General features: G+C 44.7%; 1 protein-coding gene across 1 annotated transcript in view; it reads right to left on the bottom strand.

Moving 5' to 3' along the window:
* Window positions 1-22,422, bottom strand: part of CTIF (cap binding complex dependent translation initiation factor) — a 341,931-nt gene that overhangs the window by 77,216 nt on the left and 242,293 nt on the right. Inside the window, exons 9-10 of the mRNA XM_077816213.1 lie at window positions 17,984-18,428; window positions 14,620-14,949 (exon numbers count right to left, since the gene is read on the bottom strand). Coding sequence (XP_077672339.1) covers window positions 14,620-14,949; window positions 17,984-18,428 — 775 coding nt within the window. The remainder of the gene's footprint in view (window positions 1-14,619; window positions 14,950-17,983; window positions 18,429-22,422) is intronic.

Genomic DNA, 22,422 nt, shown 5'->3' with positions numbered 1-22,422 from the left:
AGAGAAGAATGAGGGGGGATTTGATAGCTGCTTTCATCTACCTGAAAGGGGGTTCCAAAGAGGATGGATCTAGACTGTTCTCAGCGGTAGCTGATGACAGAACAAAGAGTAATGGTCTCAAGTTGCAGTGGGGGAAGTTTAGGTTGGATATTAGGAAAAAATTTTTCACTAGGAGGGTGGTGAAACACTGGAATGCGTTACCTAGGGAGGTGGTGGAATCTCCTTCCTTAAAAGTTTTTAAGGTCAGGCTTGACAAAGCCCTGGCTGGGATGATTTAGTTATGGATTAGGTCTTGCTTTGAGCAGGGGGTTGGACTAGATGACCTCCTGAGGTCCCTTCCAACCCTGATATTCTATGATTCTATGATTTTGTTTAGTGCAATTACTGCTTCTGAGACTTTGAAGGATAACCTGTATTAAAGGCCAACAAAGGACTAATCCATACCGTTAGCTTCAATGTTACATGATCTGTTATGTGTGTTTAAAAGACACCCCCCAAAACAAAACCGTACCTGAATAGAAGTCTGCACCGCACACACAATTCTCCCCTTGCGGAGAGAATGAACCACATGTGATGGAATTGAGTCATGTCACTGTGTGGTCTACTGGAAGGTGGTCTACTGCTGGGCTGGTATAACAACTTATATAGAATACAGTGTGCTCTGCATAAATGCATTTCACATCTATTTACAGTCTGGGTGGAAGAAGAAAGGCAGCAAGGAATGATACCTACCCTGTATTCAGAGGGGTTTAGCCCAGGGCAATGACAAACCAAAGAAGTCTGCAGTACAGCCTGGGGCTGCACTTATCTTTAACGGAGCAATACAATTGCCACAGACTATCAGGGCCAGAATAGAATGCGCTTCATGGCTCACAGAGTCCCAATTCACATTGCATCACATGCTGGGACCGGCCACACATCCATAGTAAAGATGAGGGCAGACGCAATCTGCTCCATTTTGTGCCAATTAGTTGGGGCCAGCAGGTTCCTGGCAAGTTGCCGCGGCAGCCCTCTGTTGGGCGACATTTCGATGACTCTGATTTAACCCACCCAGAATTTCGCTGGTTTAAAAGCAAAGAAAAACAGCACTGTGTCCAGAAACAGCAAGAGTTCCCCAAGGCCCATCAGGCACCAGTAGCTTTATTCTGCTTTACACGTGCCACTGGAGTGCCTCTAAAGGTTTACATCATTCAGATTCAAGAGCAAAGACTGGATTCACAGCCAAAACACGGGGAGAGCTAAGTCTAAACCAGCGCTTTCCTGATACTGTCAATCCCCGCATTTCACATCAAGACAGCTGCTACTTGAGACGCTGGTTCGTTTGCAGCCAGGGTTAGTAAGTCTGAATATCTGTACGTCTGCCAAGAGAGATACTCCTCAGAAGAGCTGCCTTGAGGGGGGCACTGTGGCGTCTTTGTGCCACCGAACTGGCATATGTCTTGGGATCATAAAAGTCTCATGAGATAAGTTATGAACTTTAGCCGTTCCTGAAGTGAAATCAAAGCAGGTGTCCCTGCTATGCACGTGCTCATCAACAGCTAAAAACAGAAGAGGAGCCAGGTTGAAAAGACAAAACCACATTTGTTCAGTAAGCAGTATCCTTAGCACTGCGATTTAATTGTTCTGTATCTACTTTTATCTCACAAGGATCAGCCAGGGTTTAAGAACATGATCAATACATATTGAATAGTGCTGGCAGGACAGCTGAGTGGGTTAACACTCTAATCTGTTAGATCAGAGGTAGGCAACCTGCGGCACGAGAGCCGATTTTTACTGGCACATTGCTGCCAGCTGGGGTCCCAGCCGCTGCCCAGGCTCAGCCCGCTGCCGGCCTGGGTGAAAGGAACCCCAGGCTGGCAGCAGGTTGAGCGGGGCCGGCAGCCGGGACCCCAGCTGGCAGGAGCCGGTGGCTGGAACCCCAGACTGGCGGCAGACTGAGCCGCTCAGCCCACTGCCGGTCTGGGGTTCTGTCCCCCAGTATAGGGTATTAAATGTCTCCCTGTAGGAACGTGCTGCTACTTGCAGAGCACCAGGACTGGCAGCTGTAAGTAGTACATCGTAAGTAGCAAATTCCTACGGGGAGAAATTTAGTACACTATACCAAGGTAGGGAAGGCTGTGCCTCCCCAAGCAGCCGGCCCACTTCCCACCCCCTGACTGCCCCCCTCATAACCTCTGACCCATCCAACCCCCACCCCCTTCTTGTCCCCTGACCACCCCCTCTTAGGACCCCCCACTCCTATCCGCCCCCCCGGACCCACCCCATCCAAGCCCCCCTGTTCCCTGTCCCCTGACTGCCCCAACTCCTATCCACTTACCCGACCCCTGACCGGCCCCCCGGGACTCCCACACCTATCAAACCACCCCTGGTCCCCCCGTCCCCTTACCATGCCGCCCAGAGCGTCAGGACTGGCAGCCATAAGTAGTACACTGTAAGTAGCACATTCCCATGGGGAGCAATTTAATACACTACACCTGGCCCCGCTCAGCCCACTGATGGTCTGGAGTTCTCTAAATATGTTCTCTCACCCCTTATCAAAAATTACACTACAATTAGCTTAAAAACTTGAAAAGTTAAAAACTCTGTATATTTACAGTAATCGTTAAAAATGTATAATGTTAATAAATACATAGGTTTGATGAAACAAAGTAGTTGTACTTATGTGCCTGTGCTTAATTTGTGTTTTCGATGAAAAATTCTTCTACAAAAATCTTGCATGTCTCGCACCCCCAGGGGGTCCATGCATCCCCGGTTAAGAACCACTGCACTAAACTGATAAGATCTGCATTTTAATTTAATTTTAAATGAAGCTTCTTAAACATTTTAAAAACCTTATTTACTTTACATAAAATAATAGTTTAGTTACATAATACAGACTTATAGAGAGAGACCCTCTAAAAACATTAAAATTGTATTACTGGCACGCGAAACCTTAACTTAGAGTGAATAAATGAAGACTCGGCACACCACTTCTGAAAGTGTGTTAGACCCCTGTGTTAGATCCTCTACCAGAGTCTCAGAGTAGCAGCTGTGTTAGTCTGTATCCACAAAAAGAACGGGAGTACTTTTGGCACCTTAGAGACTAACAAATTTATTAGAGCTTAAGCTTACGTGAGCTATAGCTCACTTCATTGGATGCATAGAATGGAACATATAGTAAGATGAAATATATATACATACAGATAAGTTGGAAGTTGCCATACAAACTGTGAGAGGCTAATTAGTTAAGATGAGCTAGTATCAGCAGAAGAAAAAAACTTTTGTGGTGATAATCAAGATGGCCCATTTAGACAGTTGACAAGAAGGTGTGAGGATACTTAACATAGGGAAATAGATTCAATATGTGTAATGACCCAGCCACTCCCAGTCTCTATTCAAACCCAAGTTAATGGTATCTAGTTTCACGTCTGGGTGTTGCAGGACTGGCTGAGCTGCTGGGACCTCAGTTTGCAGTCATTTGCTCCTGAGAGAAAGGGACAAACAAGTCCACGCGGCTCCTACAAAACAGGAACATCTGTTGGGACCATATGCGAGGGGCTTGACCTGCAGTTATCAGTTCTGTCTTCGCTGTCAGTGGCCAATAGTATTCAGAGGATGAGTGGGCATGTTTATCCCTATTTATCACACCCTTGTACAGAGTCTCTATAGCTTGACCACGTATGGCTAGCGGAGCTCTTTACACTTTGGATAAGCTTAGTCTGAAAGATGTTACCGACAAACAAGTCCAGTTCTAGACCAGGCGTTTTAGAGGAGTTATGGATTAATAGTAAAGAACAATGTGTGAGTTGCAATCTGGAAACACTTGTCTCTTAAGGGCTGGAAAAGGTCAGGATTCCTGGGTTCTATTCTGTTTGCAACTGATTTCTTGTGTCACTTTGCGCAAGACGTTTAGTCCTCTATTTCCAAAATGGATATTAGGCTCCTTACTTATCCCACAGAGTGTGGTGAACTTCCTGTGTGTAAAGAATTTGGAATTGTAGTTACTATATTACTAGTTAATATAATATTTATTATATTACTATGTTACTGCTAAGTGTTATTGTAATGATAGACACTCTACACAGCAGTCACTCCATCAACAAAATGGTCAACGGTGCCCAGGGAAAAGTAACATGTAAAACAGTTTAATATTGTAACTAATATTCTAGCTTGAACCAGTTTAATCAACTAGTCTGGGGGAGAGTGATAGTGACTAGCAGTAAGAGAAAGATACTCGTAAGACGGGTGCTGTCTCCTAACCTTGTTACACTGCCGTTGTGATCTCTGTAATGCTTTCAAAAGCTCCTTTCTGGCTTTATAGACAATTATACATTCTGAGGAGTGCTTTATGGTTTTTCAACAGCCAATGATTATACAGAACAATCATAAAGCAAAAGGTTGGGAGAACCTCTGTATCTCGGGATTACCCACATTTGTTTTCATGCCACATTCTCAGATGGTGCAAGTACACATATCAGGGTTGCCTGGCCCTTATCCCCTCCCCTAGACTGCACATCTGAGCAATTTCCTAGATGTGTTCTATGTGCCCATATAAACAGGCCAAATTTGGCATTAAATTACTCCAGGTTGACACTCGTATAACTGGGGGGCAGAATTTATTCCTTCCCCTTCCAGTCGCTCTTAAAAGGAAATTGTTCATGTGAAAATCCCTTTCTGATGTGCATTACTCTTACCCTATGTTGTAGATAGGGAAGCTGATGGACTTGCCATCAGTCAGTGACAGAGACAGGAATAGAACCCAGGAGACTGGCCTCTTTGTCTACTATGCTAACCAGATTGGGTTGACATTTTTCTGATGGACCACACTTCCCTTGGACATGCTGGTTTGAAAACATTCCATGGAAACATGTCAATTCCATCAAATGTTTGGATAGAAACCAGGCAAGCAAACTGGGGAGTTGGGCAACATGGAGAGCCAGAGAACAGGCAGCAGCCTCCTGGGGCTTCCCGACTCCCCTGGGAGCATGGCAAACTGCTAATTGCCTGACTTCCTGGGCAGCTGCCTTGCTGTGCTAACTAGATTCCCCAGGGAGCTGGGGCACCTGGGAGCAAGCTGACAAATTCCATTTTGGTTCTCCTCAAATGGCTGTCTTCCTCCTGTGAAAAATGTTGAATATTTGACTTTTTTGTTCAGATTCGGGATGAAATTTTATCCCAGAAACATTGAAATTTTTAGTGGGAGGAAATTCCGTTTTCTGGGCAGCTCTAATGCTAATGACAGCACTAGACTTTCAAGTCAATGAGAAAAGCTAATAAAAACCAGTTGGTCTATTGACTTCTAGAAGAGAGATGATAGTTATACCTAACATTACTTCTTAGGCTTTTTAGGGAGGCAGTGTGGTCTAGTACCCAGGCCACTAGGCTGGGAGTCAGAAAACAAAGTGCCTCTTCTCAGGTCTGCTAGTGCCCTGTTCTGTGACCATGGGCAAGTCACTTCACTTCTGTGGCTATTTCACCTCACACCCTTTGTCTGTCTTAGCTATTTAGAACATAAGCTCTTTGGGGCAGGCATGGTCTCTCACCGTATGTCTATACGTCACCTAGTATAATAGGGCCTGAACCTTGGTTGGGATCTCTAGGTATAATATTGTTATACACATATTAATATTTCTCCTTTTCTGTTATCTTTTTTAAATTACAGGTTTTACTCCCTTTGCCCAATGATATTTTGATTGTCTTACAACACATGAGTGCAATGTCTATCCCACAAGAACAGACTCAGAAAGTGTCAATTCTTGCTGACTTCGTGATTTCACTCTATTTTGGAAATTCTTTCTCTGGAGAAAGCAAAAACTTGAACTAGCCTTGCTTTCGGGCTATTTCTTGCTGCCAGTTTGCTTCCTCCTGAAAGCTCAGCTCTGATACAGCACCTAGTGATCCTCAAGGACCAAGTTTTTTCTTTAACATTACTTTTTGTTTCTGAATTGTTTCTGAAACAAGACAATCATGTGATTAGTTCAAAGTTCCATCCCCATTTAAATTGACTCCCCGTACCCTGTGTACCTGCCCACACTACTTCCTTAAATGTCTCTAATCCTAGGAGTGGGAAATCACTTCATGGTAAATAACTACAATACTGTTCATGAAGTAAATCCCAGAAAGTGTGTTAGCCAATGCTTCACGCTGTATTTAGCCATAAACATAAGCTCAATGATCCTTCAGTTGTGGTAACAGCAAATAAAAAAGACGGATGACTTCCTGGAGCTACTGTCAGTTGTTGAGTTTTATAAGTATCATTTTTTCAAAGATGGGTTTAAACGTTTCCTGATCTTGCTGTATGACCACAAAGGCCCAAGCCTGCCAGTTGCTGTGCATGTCTTAGAAGGTGCCAAGTGTCTCCAACTCCCAGTGAAGTCAGTGGCAGAGCAACTTGCAGCATCTGGGTTGCCCTTTCCTTTCTCCACAAAATCACTGGTTCTGCAGTTAATAATGCAGAAAACTTGTTATGCAGCATCGATTGTTATGCAGGATTGACCTGCTCAAAGTATCTCTGTTGACTGGATTAGAGACATATCTGTCACTGACGCCTGCAGTCAGCTGGTCAGCCGTTTCCTTGCTGAAGAAGATTTTAGATTCTTTTCTCCTCCTCTTTGGACCATTAGCCCTCACGCTGAACTCCACTTCATCACAGGAGAACCTGGATGAAAATAGTTGGAGCCAGCTCTGATTTCCTCTGACTTTGATAGAAGGGCGCGCAGCACAATACACAAGACGGATATCCTCTCCTTGGCTCTGTGCATTCACTCCTGTGTGTGTTTCAAACAGAGCTCACAAATCCTGTAGGTAAAGACAGGATTCATAGTGAGGAGAGCGGAGACAATTCTGGACATGAATCCGAGCCGGCTACAGGGCTGGAAAGGAAAAGGCTGGCTGCAAAGGAGGATTGTGCAACTTTCTGAAATATTATGTTTAACGGCAGCATCTTGATTTTCAGAAGCGCTGTGTTCTCATTATTCCATTCTAAGTCAATGGGAGCTGCAGATGTAGGCCTCTGTTGGTCTTTACATGTTTTTTTAATGGGCTTGCAAAATTATTATCTACCCTCTAGCTATGCTACCTCTGTCACTGTGATCACCCCTGTCATTGACAGCTGAGATTAACCTAGCGACTCTCCAAGGGAAAGGGCCCATAGCCACAGGCAAGCCGAACTCATCTGAAGTACCCCAGGCAGGTACTGTATGCCTAGTTGTTCCTGATCACAGTACATGACAGTTAAACACTATTCCTGTGGGGTGGGAGCTGAGCCAAGGACAGTGTCTTGTTTGAATTCCTGCCTTATAGCAAAGAATTACTAATACTTAATGTAATAGCTTTCTTCCCCCTAAATGAAGACAAAGGTTTAATTTAAACACAGTAAGAAGAGAAGGATGTCTGTGAAACTGGACTTTGAAATAAATGCATTTAGGACCTGCATGGTGGGCCTGTGCTGTCTCCCAAGAAACCAAGAGTGAAATCCTGGCTCCATTAAGACAATGAAGAAACTCTCATGTGGTCAGGATGTCACCCCTAGGTTCAGCTGCGGGGAGCAGTCTCTTGCTCCCTGGACTGGAAGGCACCGCAGCTCCTCAGGTCACCCCCGATTTCACACCCTACATACCACTGCAATAATCTTTGTACAAAGTATGCCTTGTGAGATGTCATTTGAAAACTCATAATTTGCTGGTCAGCATTGTCCTGATAAAATATATGTGGTAACACTATATGTGAAGTTATAAGATTTCCCTGTATGATGGTATTAACACAGGTTCCAAACCCCACAGGCCTGCCCAAGCAGAAGTCAGCAAACAGGTCTGTCCTAAACAAAGGAATGTGTGTTTGCATTTAAGCAATAAACAGACTCATCAAGCAGGAAGGAAAAACAAAGGAAGCTCAGACAGCTGAAAAAAACGAGCAGGGAATATCCTTCCACATAGACTCTTTTATCTTCTGATTCTCAGCTAGAAATGTTTTCCAAGAGGGGGACTGAAACTATCAAAAGGAGGGACAAACACCCTCAGGCACCCCCTTCTCTCTCCCTGCCCACCTCATTCTCCGAACCTAAGAAAAAAGGAAACAGCCATTGGACTCTGGTGGAGGGGTCCTGACCTGAAAGTTTGGTCAGTAATCTACTGGAGTATGCAGTACGAAAGTTTGCTTTGCAACAACAATAGTTTCTTAAGTAGATATTAGAAAGCGCTTTGTCTTCATTTTTGTTGTAACCATTTCTGACTTTTATGCCTCATTACTTGTACTCATTTAAAATCTCTCTCTTTGTAGTTAATAAACTAGTTTTACTGTTTTATCTAATCCAGCATGTTTAAGTTGAAGTGTCTGGGTAACTCTATTTAAAATAATAAACTGGATATTATTCCCTTAAAGGTATAATGGACTTAATATATCTGTACTGTCCAGAAGAGGGCTGGGCAGCATAGGACATACATTTCTGGGTGTGTGTTGGGGTCACCCTGCAGTATAACCCAGGCTGGTGAGAGCCATGGTGTAACTGGCAGGCACTCAGGCTGTGGCATGCATGCTAGAAGGCTGTTTGGGAGTGGCCCGGGTGGGAGCTATAGACATTGTAAGACACCCATAGTTGCAGGGCAGGGGTGACACAGCCCGCCACTAGTCTGGATTGTATCCCAGTATGTCACAACCCCACAGCAGTGTCCATGGCCAGCTGGCAAAGCTAAAGGGACAGGTCACCTGAGTGTTTGTCCATTCTATGTCCCTCGTTCAGTTCAGCAGCAGGGTCCCCCCAACCATCAGAATGTGGTGGTGCCCAGGGTGCTGACAGCCTCTTTAGCCCAGGAAGTTCCCCAAGACATGGGGCCTGCAGGAAGAAGCCCTCCGCTAAGGAAAAGTCTCTCCAATTCAAATACACTCCCAGGATGCTTTCCGCCAGTCCTGATGATTGTAGTAGCTTCCCTGGCTGCTGGAGTGTTCAACAAGGACAGGGTCTTTGTTTGTACTACATACACGCTCTTAGAAAAGCATGAATGGGATCCGGTTTCTGATTTATAGCTTTCAGGATGGTAAATCATTGACCCTTGCTGATAAGTCTCCACAGATCATGCTTTAAAGAAAGCATTACAGGTTTCCTGCAAAAAGAAAAGGAGTACTAGTGGCACCTTAGAGACTAACCAATTTATTTGAGCATAAGCTTTCATGAGCTACAGCTCACTTCACCGGATGCATTCAGTGGCACAAAGGATCTAGCAGAGAGCTCACCAGACAGGAGGATCTGCTGCTGTTTAGGGCTCCAGATGGCACATGACAGTGAAGTTAGTTCTATCTTCAGAAGCGCCAAGAGCTTGGTTCAAGTTAGACGGATAGTAGTTTTTAAACAGCAGAACATGAACATTTTAGGGTTTGCTAGTTTAGTTTAATCTTGGATATGGTTGCCTGAAATAACTGAAAAATTTCATGGGAAAGAGAGAGTCATAACTGCCACTGCCAAGGGGAATCTCCTCTGCTGTAGGGTTAGGTGCTGGTATCTCATGGGCTCTCAGTGTATTATGCTACCTACTCCTCTTGCTTATCATCAGGGCTCTGAGTTTTTTGCTGTGATTTTTTATTTAAAATCATGGGCTGGTCATGGATTTTGTTTTAAGGAAAAATCAATTTTCTTTTACCCTTACAGATAATCTCTATGCCAAGTTCAGCCTTTGGTGATTTTGCTGGAGGACTTCTTGGGAGTCAGTCTTGCAAGAGGAAGCATGGGCTTGTGGTTAAGATACTGGGCTGGGACTTGAGGCTGAGACTCTGTCAGAGACTCCCAGCATGCCTCAGGGCAACTCACTTCAGCCTTCAGGGTTGCAGATCCCCAGTGGTAAAATAGAGATGATGGCTTTGCCTTTCCCCCTGCCCTATGTCTCTCTTGTATATTTAGACTGTAAGTTCTTTGGGGCAAGGCTGGGCCCCAGTCTTGGCATGGTCTCTAAGCACCACTGTAACATTACTATTAATCAGCTACACCATATTTTCTTCCAGCCTCATTAGGACTGCTTCCCCAGGTTCCTGATCCTGATGGCCTAGCCCCTAAAAGGTGGCATCTACCTCACACTGCAAGGACATATAGCAGCACAGTCATCTAGCATCATCTTCACCCCCTAGGGCAGAAACCAGAGCAAGAACTGAGACAAAACCACAAGAGGTTTAAAAAAGATCACATGACCCAAGGAAAAATACAAATATTCAAAGGATTCCCATACACCTGTGCCCAGCTTGTGTATTTAACCAGCAGGAAGATAACGGAAAGATGAAACAAGCCCATCAGTTGCCTCTAGTAAAATGCCAGTTGTTGATATTGTCCACACAACCTCCAGAGCCACAACAACTCACCTAAGCAATACTCGAATTTTCCTCATTCAGTAGCTGAAAGCAGGGATAGGTACATAACGATACAAAGAGGGAGTGTGGACTTTTGGTTAAAGCAGGTTCTGGGTCTCAGGACTGCTGGGCTCTATCTACTGCAGGCCTAGATACCACAAGCCCTGTCACGGACTTGCTGCATGACCCAGGCCTCAGTTCCTTCATGTGTGAAATAAAGGAACGAATGGTAAATGTGGCAACATACCTCATATAGTTTAAATAGTTATTTATTTGTGGAAGTGTCTTGAGACCCTTAAATGATGCTTGACAGCATGCAAGCACAGAGTGCTATTACAATCATCCAGCATTGGAGTGAGCTACAAAACAAACTCCTTGAAAAGCATTTGGCCATTGTATAACAGACCTCGTTGCTGGAACATGTACATATACAAGGTGATAAATAATGATACAGTTTAACATTAGCTTATCTAGCTATAGAAGTTACAGGTGACACATTACACATAAATCTTTCTCTCTCTCTTATTTTTTCAGACTCCTCCTCGCTCTGAGATCTGTGCATCAACAAGCCAGCCTTAGCTACGATTCTCATTATACATGCCTGCCTTCTCATTGACCCAGAATTGTGAAAGCAAAGCCCTCTTTTCATTGTAAACCCACTGGAGAGCAAAACTCAAAATCACATAAAACTTTATGTAATGGAATTTCCCTGTTAACTATAGTCAAGATTTCCCCCATCTGTTAGCACGAGCAGGAAACAAGAGCTGAGATTTCTTGCACCCAGCAGGGTCTACAGGTTAGCTTTCATGTTTACCATGTTACTACAACAGACATTTCATAATACAGAATACAATGGACACACACAGCGGAGGAGATGCATCACATTGAAGGGGACAGGCAATTTATTAAATATAAATTTTTAATTTGTACTTAATATTGCACCTTCTTCTAATGTGAAAGTGCTTTACCCACGCGTTAATTGGGGATCATAACAAAACAAGCAGGTAGGTAAGTCAGTATTATCATCCCCATTTTATAGACCTCAAAGTACTTCACTCCAGTAAGTCAACACAGCTGGGAAACTGGAGTGCAGTGAGATACAGTGCCTTGCCCAGGGTCAGACCATGAGCTGGCAGCAGATCAGAACCCAGGAGCCTGGACCCCTCATCTCCTGCCATTTGATAGAATTCTACCGATCTTTCGAGTAAACAGCATTTGGGGGTGTGAAGTTTTGACCTCACTGGAAACCTCCCAACTCAGCAAAATCATGAAGAAAAAGATTCAGCTCCACAGAGTCATTATTTTCCATAAAAAGGGACAAGGAGTAAATGGAAAAAATGGAGGAATCTTCCAGGACACTTCCCCACTCAAAAATGCTGGAGCAGGCAGTCAGTGAAGTTCCACTGAAGCCAATGATCTACACCCATTTACACCAGCTCAGCATCTGGCTACAGCACTGAAGGAAGAGTTAACAGCAGACAATCAAGAGAAGATGGTCACTTTTCTTGAGAGGAAGAATCCTCTAATGGTTAAAGAGCAAGAGTGGGAGCTAGGACTCCTCAGTTTTATTCCTGGCTCTGCCAGTTGGTCAGAGTAACCTTGGGCAGGTCATTTAACTTCTCTGTGCCCTATCTGAAAAACGGGGACAATACTTACTGCAGGGTTTAATTAGCGTTCCCAAAGTAGGGAAGGTCTGGGGTTTGAAGGTGATGCCTGATTATTGTTATGCTCAAAAGAACTGTACGTACTCGATATTAACACAATAAAAACCCATACAAAGAGGTCACCCTAACTGGACAATCTCCTTTCTTAAGAAACTGGCATGAAGTATCCCAGATGTAGTGAATAATTGCCCCGTCTTCATGAGAAAGTCACCACGAGGAATCAACTGACTTTTGTGGGTCACTGGAGCAGTTGATAAGACAGTGTTCACTGGAGTCTGTTTCTTTAAACAGAAGCACAAACCCTTTCAGAGGGTTAGTGAATGATCAGCTAGTGTCACGAATGATCAGCTAGTGAGGCTAACTTGCAAAGCCTTCTGAGCAAGGAATGCTCTCAGGGTATGTCTACCCAGCAACCAGACACCTGCGGCTGGCCTGTGCCAGCTGACTCAGGCTCGCGGGGTTCAGGTCCGTGGCTGTTTCATTGCTGTGTAGACATCTGGGCTTGGGTTGAAGTCTGAGCTCTAGGACCCTGTGAGATGGGAGGATCCCAGAGTTTGGGCTCCAGCTCAAGCCCGGAAGTCTACACAGCAATGAAACAGCCCGGTAGCCCGAGCCCGAGTCAGCTGACATGGGGCAGCCAAGGGATTTTCTTTGCTCTGCAGACATACCCTCAGGTTCCTGGAGACTGGCTCACGCCTGCATGTTCACATTCTTTTTGTGGGGATGCTATTTCAGATTCTTTTGGGGGGGATGGAGTCGTTTTAGCTGACAACGTCACAGTAATGGCAGCGGCCGTTGCAGGACGGCACAATAGTACTCCAGCAAGATCTTCTCCCTCCTTGGCTTGTAGCTGCACCAAATCTTCTCTCACAAAGCAGAGGGAGTCAGGGGCTTGCTACATGTAAATCAGAGTGCCAGCATTTTTGCCAGCTGGCTTAAGGGTAGATACATGACAAGAAGGAATGTCAGACAACTGCCACGTGCTGTTTGCCCAAAAGCCTGACTCAACCCAGTGCACTGCACACAGCCAGCCACAGGACTGGAGACAAGCAACGCAAAGTATAATGAAGCGATGAATTCCAGCCACAGCAGCAAAGGGAAGTAGAATGGCAAGGAAAGTACATTGCAAAGAATGATGTGATTTCAGTGACAGGACATGCGTGTAACATGCACCGTCAGCAACAAAATGAAAATGAGGGCCGCTCCCACATCACCACCATAAACATTTTCTGCACATAATGAAGCGTCAAATTCTCCTCTCTGCAGAACACAAAATGGGAGCCTGTGCCCATACAAAATAACATCACCGGCTGGGGTACAACATTGTTACATGGTATGGACAATGCCTTAATGTGGCAAGAGGCTTTCCATATAATCCTCATCCACCTGGTCCTTTTCCCTAAGGGCCTTCTTGCCATCCAGCACCCTCTCAGCTCACGGAGTGATGCTATGGCTGTCAATGCCTGTTTGTTTCAATCAAGGTGACCTCTTCCACTTTCCCTGGGAAGAGCCACATCAGTCATGACTATACCTGTGCTACTAAACACTTGCTTGGAGTAGACAGAGGACAGACAGTTTAGGTGAGACACATGTACCTCCCATCAGCCTGGCTCCGCCTTAGCTGAGAAGTGAGAGAGACCCTGCCATCATTTCCCAGAAGCTCCCTTCCTCCACATGTGATGTGCGGGGCCATAGACTTTCCTGTGTGACCTTGGGCAAGTTGCTTCAGCCCGGATCCACAAAGGAACTTCGGAGGAGGCCCCTGAGCACACCTGTCAGATTCAGGCCCCACAGGTGAGATAGGTGCGGGAATGCTTATCGGCACCTGCCTCTATGATCATGCTGGGCTTAGGCGTGAAATAGGCCACCTAGATGCCTGCCTGTGCCAGCAGTGCACTTGCCTCCAGGTAGAAACTTAGATGCCTCGGGAACTTTTACAGTGAAAACGTTGGTGCTGAGTGAGTTTAGGGACCTACAGGGCAAGGTGGCAGCCGAGTGGGGGGTTTTGTGGACTGCAGCAGCACATTCTGGTCTTCAGGTACCTAAATCCCTTTGGGGATCTTGGCCTTCATCTCCCTGGGCCTCCATCTCCGTGTCTGTAAACAGGGATAAAGATCCTTCCTTTCTCCTCTTTGGCCTGTTTTGTCTATTTAGACTGCAAGCTCTTCAGGTCAAGGACTGTCTATGTACATTCCCAGCATACGGGCTCTGATATTGGTCCAAGATTGTAGATGCTACAGTAATACGAACAATAAACAATAATAATCTCAACCACTGAAGAATCGCATAAGGAGAGAGGTAGTCTCTGACGTACTAAGGATCCAAACCTTTTAGAGCTTTATGGGTTAAAACTAGGTGGGGACAGTGCCTGGGGAATGAGCATTTGTTAAACTGAGCTTTTAAAATAGAAGGAGAGATAGAGATGGATATTAACCGGATGGTGCCTATAAAATTATATTGGTCTGTCGTAACCATGAAACACTTGCATAAACAAACACAAAAAACACTGCCCTCTCTTCACTTACACTTTTCTTTTCTATAATTAATTGGGCAAGAATGGAACTTGGGAAAAGCTCAACTATGGTCAGAATTCCTGGACTTCTTTCTAGTAATAACACACTGGGAGCAGCTGCAAATATCTAATTACCTGCAGCATGTTGAGAAGCAGGCTTCGGAACTTGGTCCCCTCCACCATGAAGAGCGCCATTTTGTCACAGAGCTTGGCGGCTGTGGAGGCGAAGCTGCGGTCCGTCACTGCTTTCTGGTAAATAGTCTTGACAATCTCGCCCAGCATCTCCTCGGAGTTGGTGGAGTTCTGGGCCTCCTCCATGAAGGTGGTGAGCTTGGAATCCACGTCACTGCTGTTGTTCCTCATGCTGTTGAGGATTTCAATTAATTTGTCCATTTTGTTCTTTTGGGGGTTGGTCGCCTCCACCGGCACTTCGTCCTGGCCCGTGAAAAGGGAAAGACAAGGCATCTGTTACACAAGGAAAAAACAGACGTATCAGCCCTTGTTCTTTCACAGAAAACAGGGGGTAGGGGGCGATGGGAGTCATACAATCAAATCTACAACGAGGCATGTTCTAGTGGCACACTCTAGTGGTCTGAGGTCTGGGAGCCCTAATTCCTGCTCTGACAGGGACTCCATCTATGACTCCTGTGCAAGTCATATGACATCTCTGTGCCTCAGTGTCCCCATGTGATAGATATACCTTTGTACCTCAGAGGTGTGACATTTACTAAGGGCCCATCAGCCAAGTTTGCCTGCAGAGAAAAACCAGAGCTACTGATACTGTGAACACACTGACTCAGCATGACTCTGCTCAGGCACCTGGAAATACCAAGGTCACATGGGCCCCAGGTTTGTATAATTTTTGGTGGTGCCCAGAACGGGTCCAAGCAGAGGTGTCCCAACCATAGGACGGACCAGGGCCCCGCACTTCAGGGGGCTGTGGGGTCCAGGGTGACCTGGGAGGGGTAGCAGAGGGCCTGGTGCCAGCAGCAGCGAGTGACCCGGCTCCAAAGCGCAGGGCCCGGGGCAGTTGCCCCAGTCCATCCTATGGATGGGATGGCTCTGAAAATATAAGCCCAAACATTGTTGGAGCCGGGCCCACATTCCTGAATATTGGTGGAGCACTGGAACCACGGGCCCATATAACTCACCACCTATGCAAGGTCACACTGGGCATATGCAGACATTAGCATAGTTATTTCCCAATTTGCGTAGCATGAGACCTAGCTTTGCAACAGGGAAGCTGTGGGGATTACTTAATGCTCATAAAGTATCTGGAAGGTGGAAAGCGCTATGGATATTCTAGTCAAGCCCTCCCATAACTTTCTGAGCAGCTCACAATGATTAGCAGTAAGCAAAGCACTTGAGATTTCTACAACATATTGCAGGCAACAGGGAACTTTGATTATTCAGTCACTGACTAGTAGAATGCTATAAGGAGCTAGCTCTGCTTAAGTAGCCAGGAATGCAGGTTTTTCTTTTGCTTTTGTGAGGCAAGTGCTACATAAGAGTCAGCCATGTTATGCCGTTCCCTTTCTCTCTTCCACTCTTCTCACTTTCCCTTCTTTCCTAGTGGTAGTAGTCTGGTCCCAGTAGACGTTGCTCCATTCTCCCTCTCACGTTACAAATTCACAGCCCACATACTCTGGTCAGTGGGAAGAACATTAGCCTGATGGTTTAAGGCACTGGGCTGGGACTCAGATCTTCAATCCAGTCCTGATTCATCCAGACACTTCCTGTGTGATCCTGGGCAAGTCCCTTGATCGCGCCATGTCTCTGTTTCCCATCTGTAAAATGGGAATAATGCTGCTTTCCTATCTTATGGGCTTTTATGAAAATAAATTCACTAATATTTGTGAGGTGTTCAGATTATACGGCTACAATGACACAGAAGTACCTAGATCGGGATAGACACTGAACAACCTCAGCGATAATAAGACTATCACATGCAATATATGCACAATGTGAACGAATTGCAGTTACTACAAGAGCTCTAACTTTTTCATCTCCTGGCTTTTGTGCCTTTAAATTAATAACATTACCACTCACAGTATTGCAGCTTTTAACATTTAATTACACTGTGAAACTTTTTGCTAGGGACAGACATGCAGTGGACATCTCACATTTGCTATGAGCTGATGTCCTCTCTTCCCTTTTTTCCACTGATAAAACATTGTGTCACACTCTATGAAAGTCCCCTGAAACTTTTAGCAAATTCCAGGTGTGGCCTTGAAACCTGATGGGTGGAGCTGTCAGTAGGCCAGCTGTGTAAGCTCAGTGCTGGACATGGGGCATACACATAACTTGGTGTTTACCTGGAGTATTGCTCTCACATGACCCCACGCTCCTAGAAGCTATGACTATGGGTTTGATCCTTCAGACCGTCTCTTCTCATGTAAATAGTCCCACAGAAGTCAGTGAAATTGCTCACACGAGTAAGGACTGTTTAGGTGAGTGAGAATTTGCAAGATCAAACTCTACATTAGGTCTCAGGAAAGAAACTTGCAAGTGAGTATTTTAAAACAGTTTGCATATCATCTATATTTTACAGGAGAATGTTAAGAATTAAAATGGTCTACTTCACACTGCATACATACAGATACACAGACATATTCAAATGGGTGTGCACGCAAACACACAACAGAGCTGTTTATGTTCCTGGTGGTTTCATTTCATGTACTAGATGTGCTCTGCATATCTGCATTTTATTTTTTACTACACATTTGGATATTTTTGCTGAAAAATCATTTGTGTGGATTTTTGCAATATGCACAAATACACTCACAACAAAAATCCTGCATTCTCCAGGGTACATGCGGACGGATTAAATTAGCTATTAAACTATTAAAGCTTAAAGCATAACTATTAAGTTATTAAACCCTTAGAAATTTGAAACTTTGTTTCCAAAAAGGATTTCTCATCCATCACTTGCACACACAAGTTTTGTTATTGTTGAGTTGTTCAAGAGAAGGGGGAAGGATAAGGGTGCTTTTCATATATTATCAATCTATCTAGATAAATGGATATCAGGTTTAAGTGGCTAAATCTATGTATCCAGTGTTCAAAGTCTGAATTCTGCACTCAGTATCTAGATACAGGAGGAGACACATAGCCACATTTTAGAACACTCCAGAGACTCAACTGGCATTTGCAAAAGGCTGGGAAATGCACATGCTCCTGATTTGGGCTCATAAACCCTCATCTTCATGCGGTGTTTTCTGCAGGGGGGAGTTCACAATTCCTCCTTTGAAAACTCGGTCTTAACATGAACACCAAACAACAGGTCAGGCTCAGTTAGACAGAGAGACTCAGCAGCGTCTCAGTAAAAGGCCTGACGAAGAACCACAAAACCCAGCCACCCACCAGAAGAAATGTTGACTTTAGGAGATGAGACGATAAATTTGGCTGTGCTCAGGAACAAGGCCCCATGTAGGTGTGTGAAATGATTAACATTTGAGCTTTTAATAAAGGGAAATTCAACTCCCCACGGGAATAGTACCTTTTCTTTTAGTCTCCTTCGCAGTCTGTCTTTGGAAGATTGGAGCAAATTGACCTTTGGCCTTTCCCCGATGCGCTCATGAACACTGTCTCTCCGCTTGGTTTCTGGTTCCTGAATGTACTGCTGAGACTGTCTCTCCACGACCTCCGTGCTCCGGTGCATCTCCAGGGGGATGTGCACTGTGCAGACGGAGGCGTCCTCGATTTTCAAATTCTCAGTCTCTTTGGCATTTCTGTGCGTTTCCTTGTCGTTGGGCGAGTGCTTCTGGTTGTGGTACCATCGCCGGTTTTGGCTGTAGCCATGGTGAGCTGGCCTCCCTGAGGAGTGAGGGGCTTGGCCTCCCTGGTAGAGTTTCTGGTGTTCCCTGTTGTGTTTGGCAGTACCTTGCTGATGATCCGTGTGCTGCTGCTGCGATTTGTTTCCTCCAGGAGGCCTCTGTTGTCTCCTGCAAACACAAACACACAGGTCAGCATGCTCAAGCCCCTCACCTTCTCCTACATTCATCTGCACCAGGACAGCAACAAACTAGCCACAACAGCTTCCTGAACAAGGGCTTTCCAATGATGTAATTTGTGGCACTGAGTATTTCCGTGATCGTTACTGACGAAGAGAGCAATTTCCTGCAACTGGACAATCCCAAACAATAACCGTCCAAACATGTTCGCGTTACCCAAGCCCACAGAGCACTCTCATGCTGATCAATACATCTCCAAGCCCTGCTGGGCACCCAACACAACTTCCATAGACCCCTGGATGATCACCACCAAGTGTCTTTCACATAATTCCCGTTCCCATGCTAGTCCTTTCCCTGGAGCTATGCTGCAGGGAGCTAGACAGAGTTAGCAATCTCTTGTGTGCCCTTGACCCTGTTCTCACACCACTATTCCCCCTCCTCTCCCATTTGTCTTTCCTTCCTGGTTAGAGTCAGCTGCTCTCACTTGCTCTCTGGCACCTGCCTGTGACTGTCCCAAACAAGTCTCCAAGCCTAGCAATTCTTTTGGTCTTAAATACAAATAGGTTTTATTGGCAGGTTATAGAAATAGAGAGAAAAAGTATGAAATCAAAAGGAACGTAAAAGAAAAACCAACTAGACAAATGCTGCAGAAAGTGTTGTTACAGGAGGAAGGATGGTCCAGTGGTTAGAGTCCTAGCCTTGGCCTTGGGAGGCTGGGTTCAAGTTCCTACTTTGTCACAGACATGCCATGCAACCTTGGCAAGTCACTTACCCTCTCTGTGCTACAGGCCCCCCCCATCTCTAAAATGGGGTTAATAGCACTTCCCTACCTCACGGAGGTGTTGGGAGGATAAATACTTTAAAGATCGAGGCAATTAGATACTGCGGTAATGGAGGCCATGTAAGTACCCCAGACAGATAGCTAACCCTAGGCTTCACTAACAAAGTTGGCTTTACAACACCCTAGAAATCTTACATATTGTTGCGCCCAGTGTGTCCGATCTCTGCCAGCTGGGTCTGTATTTCACCATTGACCTGGCAGACTACGCCACCTAGTCTCAGATAGTTTTTGTGTCTCATGTCTTACTAGAAAGTCTTCCCCCTTTTATAGGTAAGAGCTCTGTGTGCCTTCCCAACAAAACAGGAGAGATGTTATATCGCTATCCAAGACAGTACAAAACCTGACACGTCTCTGACCTTCCCCCAACACGCTGGGTTGGATTTTCAAGAGAGTTAGGTGGTCAAGCCCCACTGAATGTCTAATTGCTTTGGTCCCCTTTGAAGGATTCCAGCTTGTTGCTATGTTAGTTTAGCAGTCCCTTCTAGACCAAAGATCTGAAGGGTTGGCTTCTCCCAACCTCAGAAATAAAAATGTCTCTTTGGATAGAAGCCAAGCAAGGAAGAGATCTCAGGAAAACTTTTTTCCATAAGTTTATGACAAAAGAAATTTTGGTTGTACCCACACTGTTCCACCGACTTGGAGCCCTCAGTTTCAAAGGAGTTCCATTTCTGAGTTCTACCTGCTCTCGTTCAGGTAGAAAGTTTTTTGAAATGTAACAGGAGTTGCTAAAACTGAGCATCAAGAGACAAAATTAGAAAAGAAAACTAACAAATATAAAATCCAACACTCGGCTGCCAACTCTCCCTATTCAGGCTTTACTTTTCAGCAAAGCCCTGTTTTCACCCTGTGCCCTACAAAATGCCCTCCCACTTCTATGGATTTCAATAGCATTTTCTCACCAAATGCACCTATTTTTGGCCTTCATATGCTGGCATGCTTGCCCAGCAACATTCGCTGAACATTACCAGGTTCCTGTGAGGGCCAGGGGAGGAACAGAAGAGTGTCAAGTTATAGAAGAACGTGGCGTGTGGGCTTCTGCTCCTTCCTGACATGACCCCTGTTACTGCTCAGCTGTTTACTTTCTAGTGAAAAAAGAGGGAGTCATTATCTGCTCTGTCCGAAGAGACATGCTTTGCCCCTCTATGGCACGTCATCCAAAGCTCTAAAGACACATTACACACAATCATTATGTCTTGCAACACCCTTGTGAGGTAGAGGAGAACCTTTATCCACATTTTACAGATGGGAAAACTGAGTCACTAAGAGCTATGGTGGAGATTTACCCAGGCACATATGGGAATAAAAGTCTGCAAATGATTTGCCCTAGGTAGCACAGCTAGTCAATGGGGGAGCCATCAATATAACCCACAATGTCCTGGCTCTTAGCCTCTTGTTCCCACTACTAGATTATATCGTGTGTCTCCCTGAAAAGCAACAGTAAAACGAATGAAGTAATCTGGCCGCCCATTCACTTGTGTCCACAGTCCGTATTTTCTTTAGAGGAGCCAAAGTATCTCGCGTGGGATGTTTCCCGCAAAGCAGACACTGTCATCCTAAACGATAAACAAACAAACAAACAAAGTGTGCGCCTGTAACACTGAAAAGTGAGGACATTTTCCCCTTGCTCCTTTCTACAAGAAGCTGAAGCTGGAGGAAATTCCTGCCAGCAGATGCAGCCAAAGGGTATCTTGCATTCTCCATCTGAACTTGGACATTTCAGATTTCTAAACAGGCTGTCCCAAGACAAGATTATCAGGGTTTGCAACACATGAAAAAAGGGGAGGAAGTTTAAAGGCCTGTTTTCATAAAAAAAGGACAGGATTTAGGGTAGCCTATGACCTGTGTGGTTTTCCATTGCTTTAATCCAGGTTATCTTCAAGGCAACACCGGAATAGAGTTTAAAAAGATGCACAGGAATTTTTTCAGAATGCCACATTGCATCCAAATCCCATTTAGAGGTTGTGCGGCTTTTACCAGGGTTATTTCCTTTACTCTCGCTGTTGATTATCCAGATAGCTGGGCATCTAAACAGAAGCTCTTGCTCTTATCTAATCAGACTCTCTCCTCCAGCTCAGTCAGTCTGGTGACTGTGACATGACAACTGCTTCCCTATGGCAGTGACATGTAAGGTCACCAGTTCTGGACTGTGAATGCATCAAGGTGGGGGAGTAGACATCTCTAAAAAGGAGAGCCTCTATTTACAGTGCTGTCCCTTTAAAAGGAGACACCCCAGAGCCCTGGATTGTGTTGGCTTCTCAAAGACTGCATAGGGCTAGCAGTAAAACCAGCAGCAGTTCCCAGCATGCCTTTTAACCCTTGCTACTTTGTTTAAAAAGCATGGTGGATCTGCACTGTAAAATTCAGCACTTTTCAGGCCCTTGGAGTTGCAATGACAGAGATTCACAATTTGCACTGACAAAAGGAGAGAGGCTGTATGTAAGGACTGGGGCAACCATAACATTCATGAAACTGGCTTGGTAATGTTAAGTGTCTTTCCCCTTCTTTCTAGGCCCTTACGCCTCAACCCTCAGAAGGCTGGATCTTTTTCACTATTCGTTTTCAAACATTCTAACATCTGAGTTTTTTCAAGAGAAAGAATTTTATACAGAACATGCAATTCTGACTTTAGGTGTTAGCTGGACACCGATGAAACATTTTTGCCTTAACTTTTTAATTTTTTTTAGTAAAGATTTTTGTTTGCAAACAGATGTTTTACTTGTAATTAAAATGTGTTGTGTTACCTGTATCATTCCCCTGCAATATTTGCAACCCAAACACAATAACCTCATACTGCTGCATAAGAACCGGAAACTGAGACTGAACATAAACAGAAAGCAAAATTGACCAGTTAAACTCAAGCATTCAGGTCAGAGGAAAGTGCAAAGCAATAGAGAATGAAAAGTAAGTTAGATTTATAATACTCTTCCAATTTTAACAATGTAACTAATTACTAGTAACCTAGGTAAAGATTTTTTTAACTCACTTTTATATTGACATTGCTCTATTAAGGATAAAGCTTAGCTCTCAAATACCTCTTTACACACTTACAGAACAATCTACAACTGTATTAATTAATGGAAACAGATAAATATTGATAGAGCCTTGTGTGGAGAATCTATATTTTAAGAAGATTTTAACTTACAG

Source organism: Eretmochelys imbricata, chromosome 5 (genome assembly GCF_965152235.1).
Source record: "Eretmochelys imbricata isolate rEreImb1 chromosome 5, rEreImb1.hap1, whole genome shotgun sequence".
NCBI lineage: Eukaryota > Metazoa > Chordata > Testudines > Cheloniidae > Eretmochelys > Eretmochelys imbricata.
The sequence above is the reverse complement of the archived record's forward strand: the minus strand, read 5'-3'. Positions and strand labels throughout refer to the sequence as shown.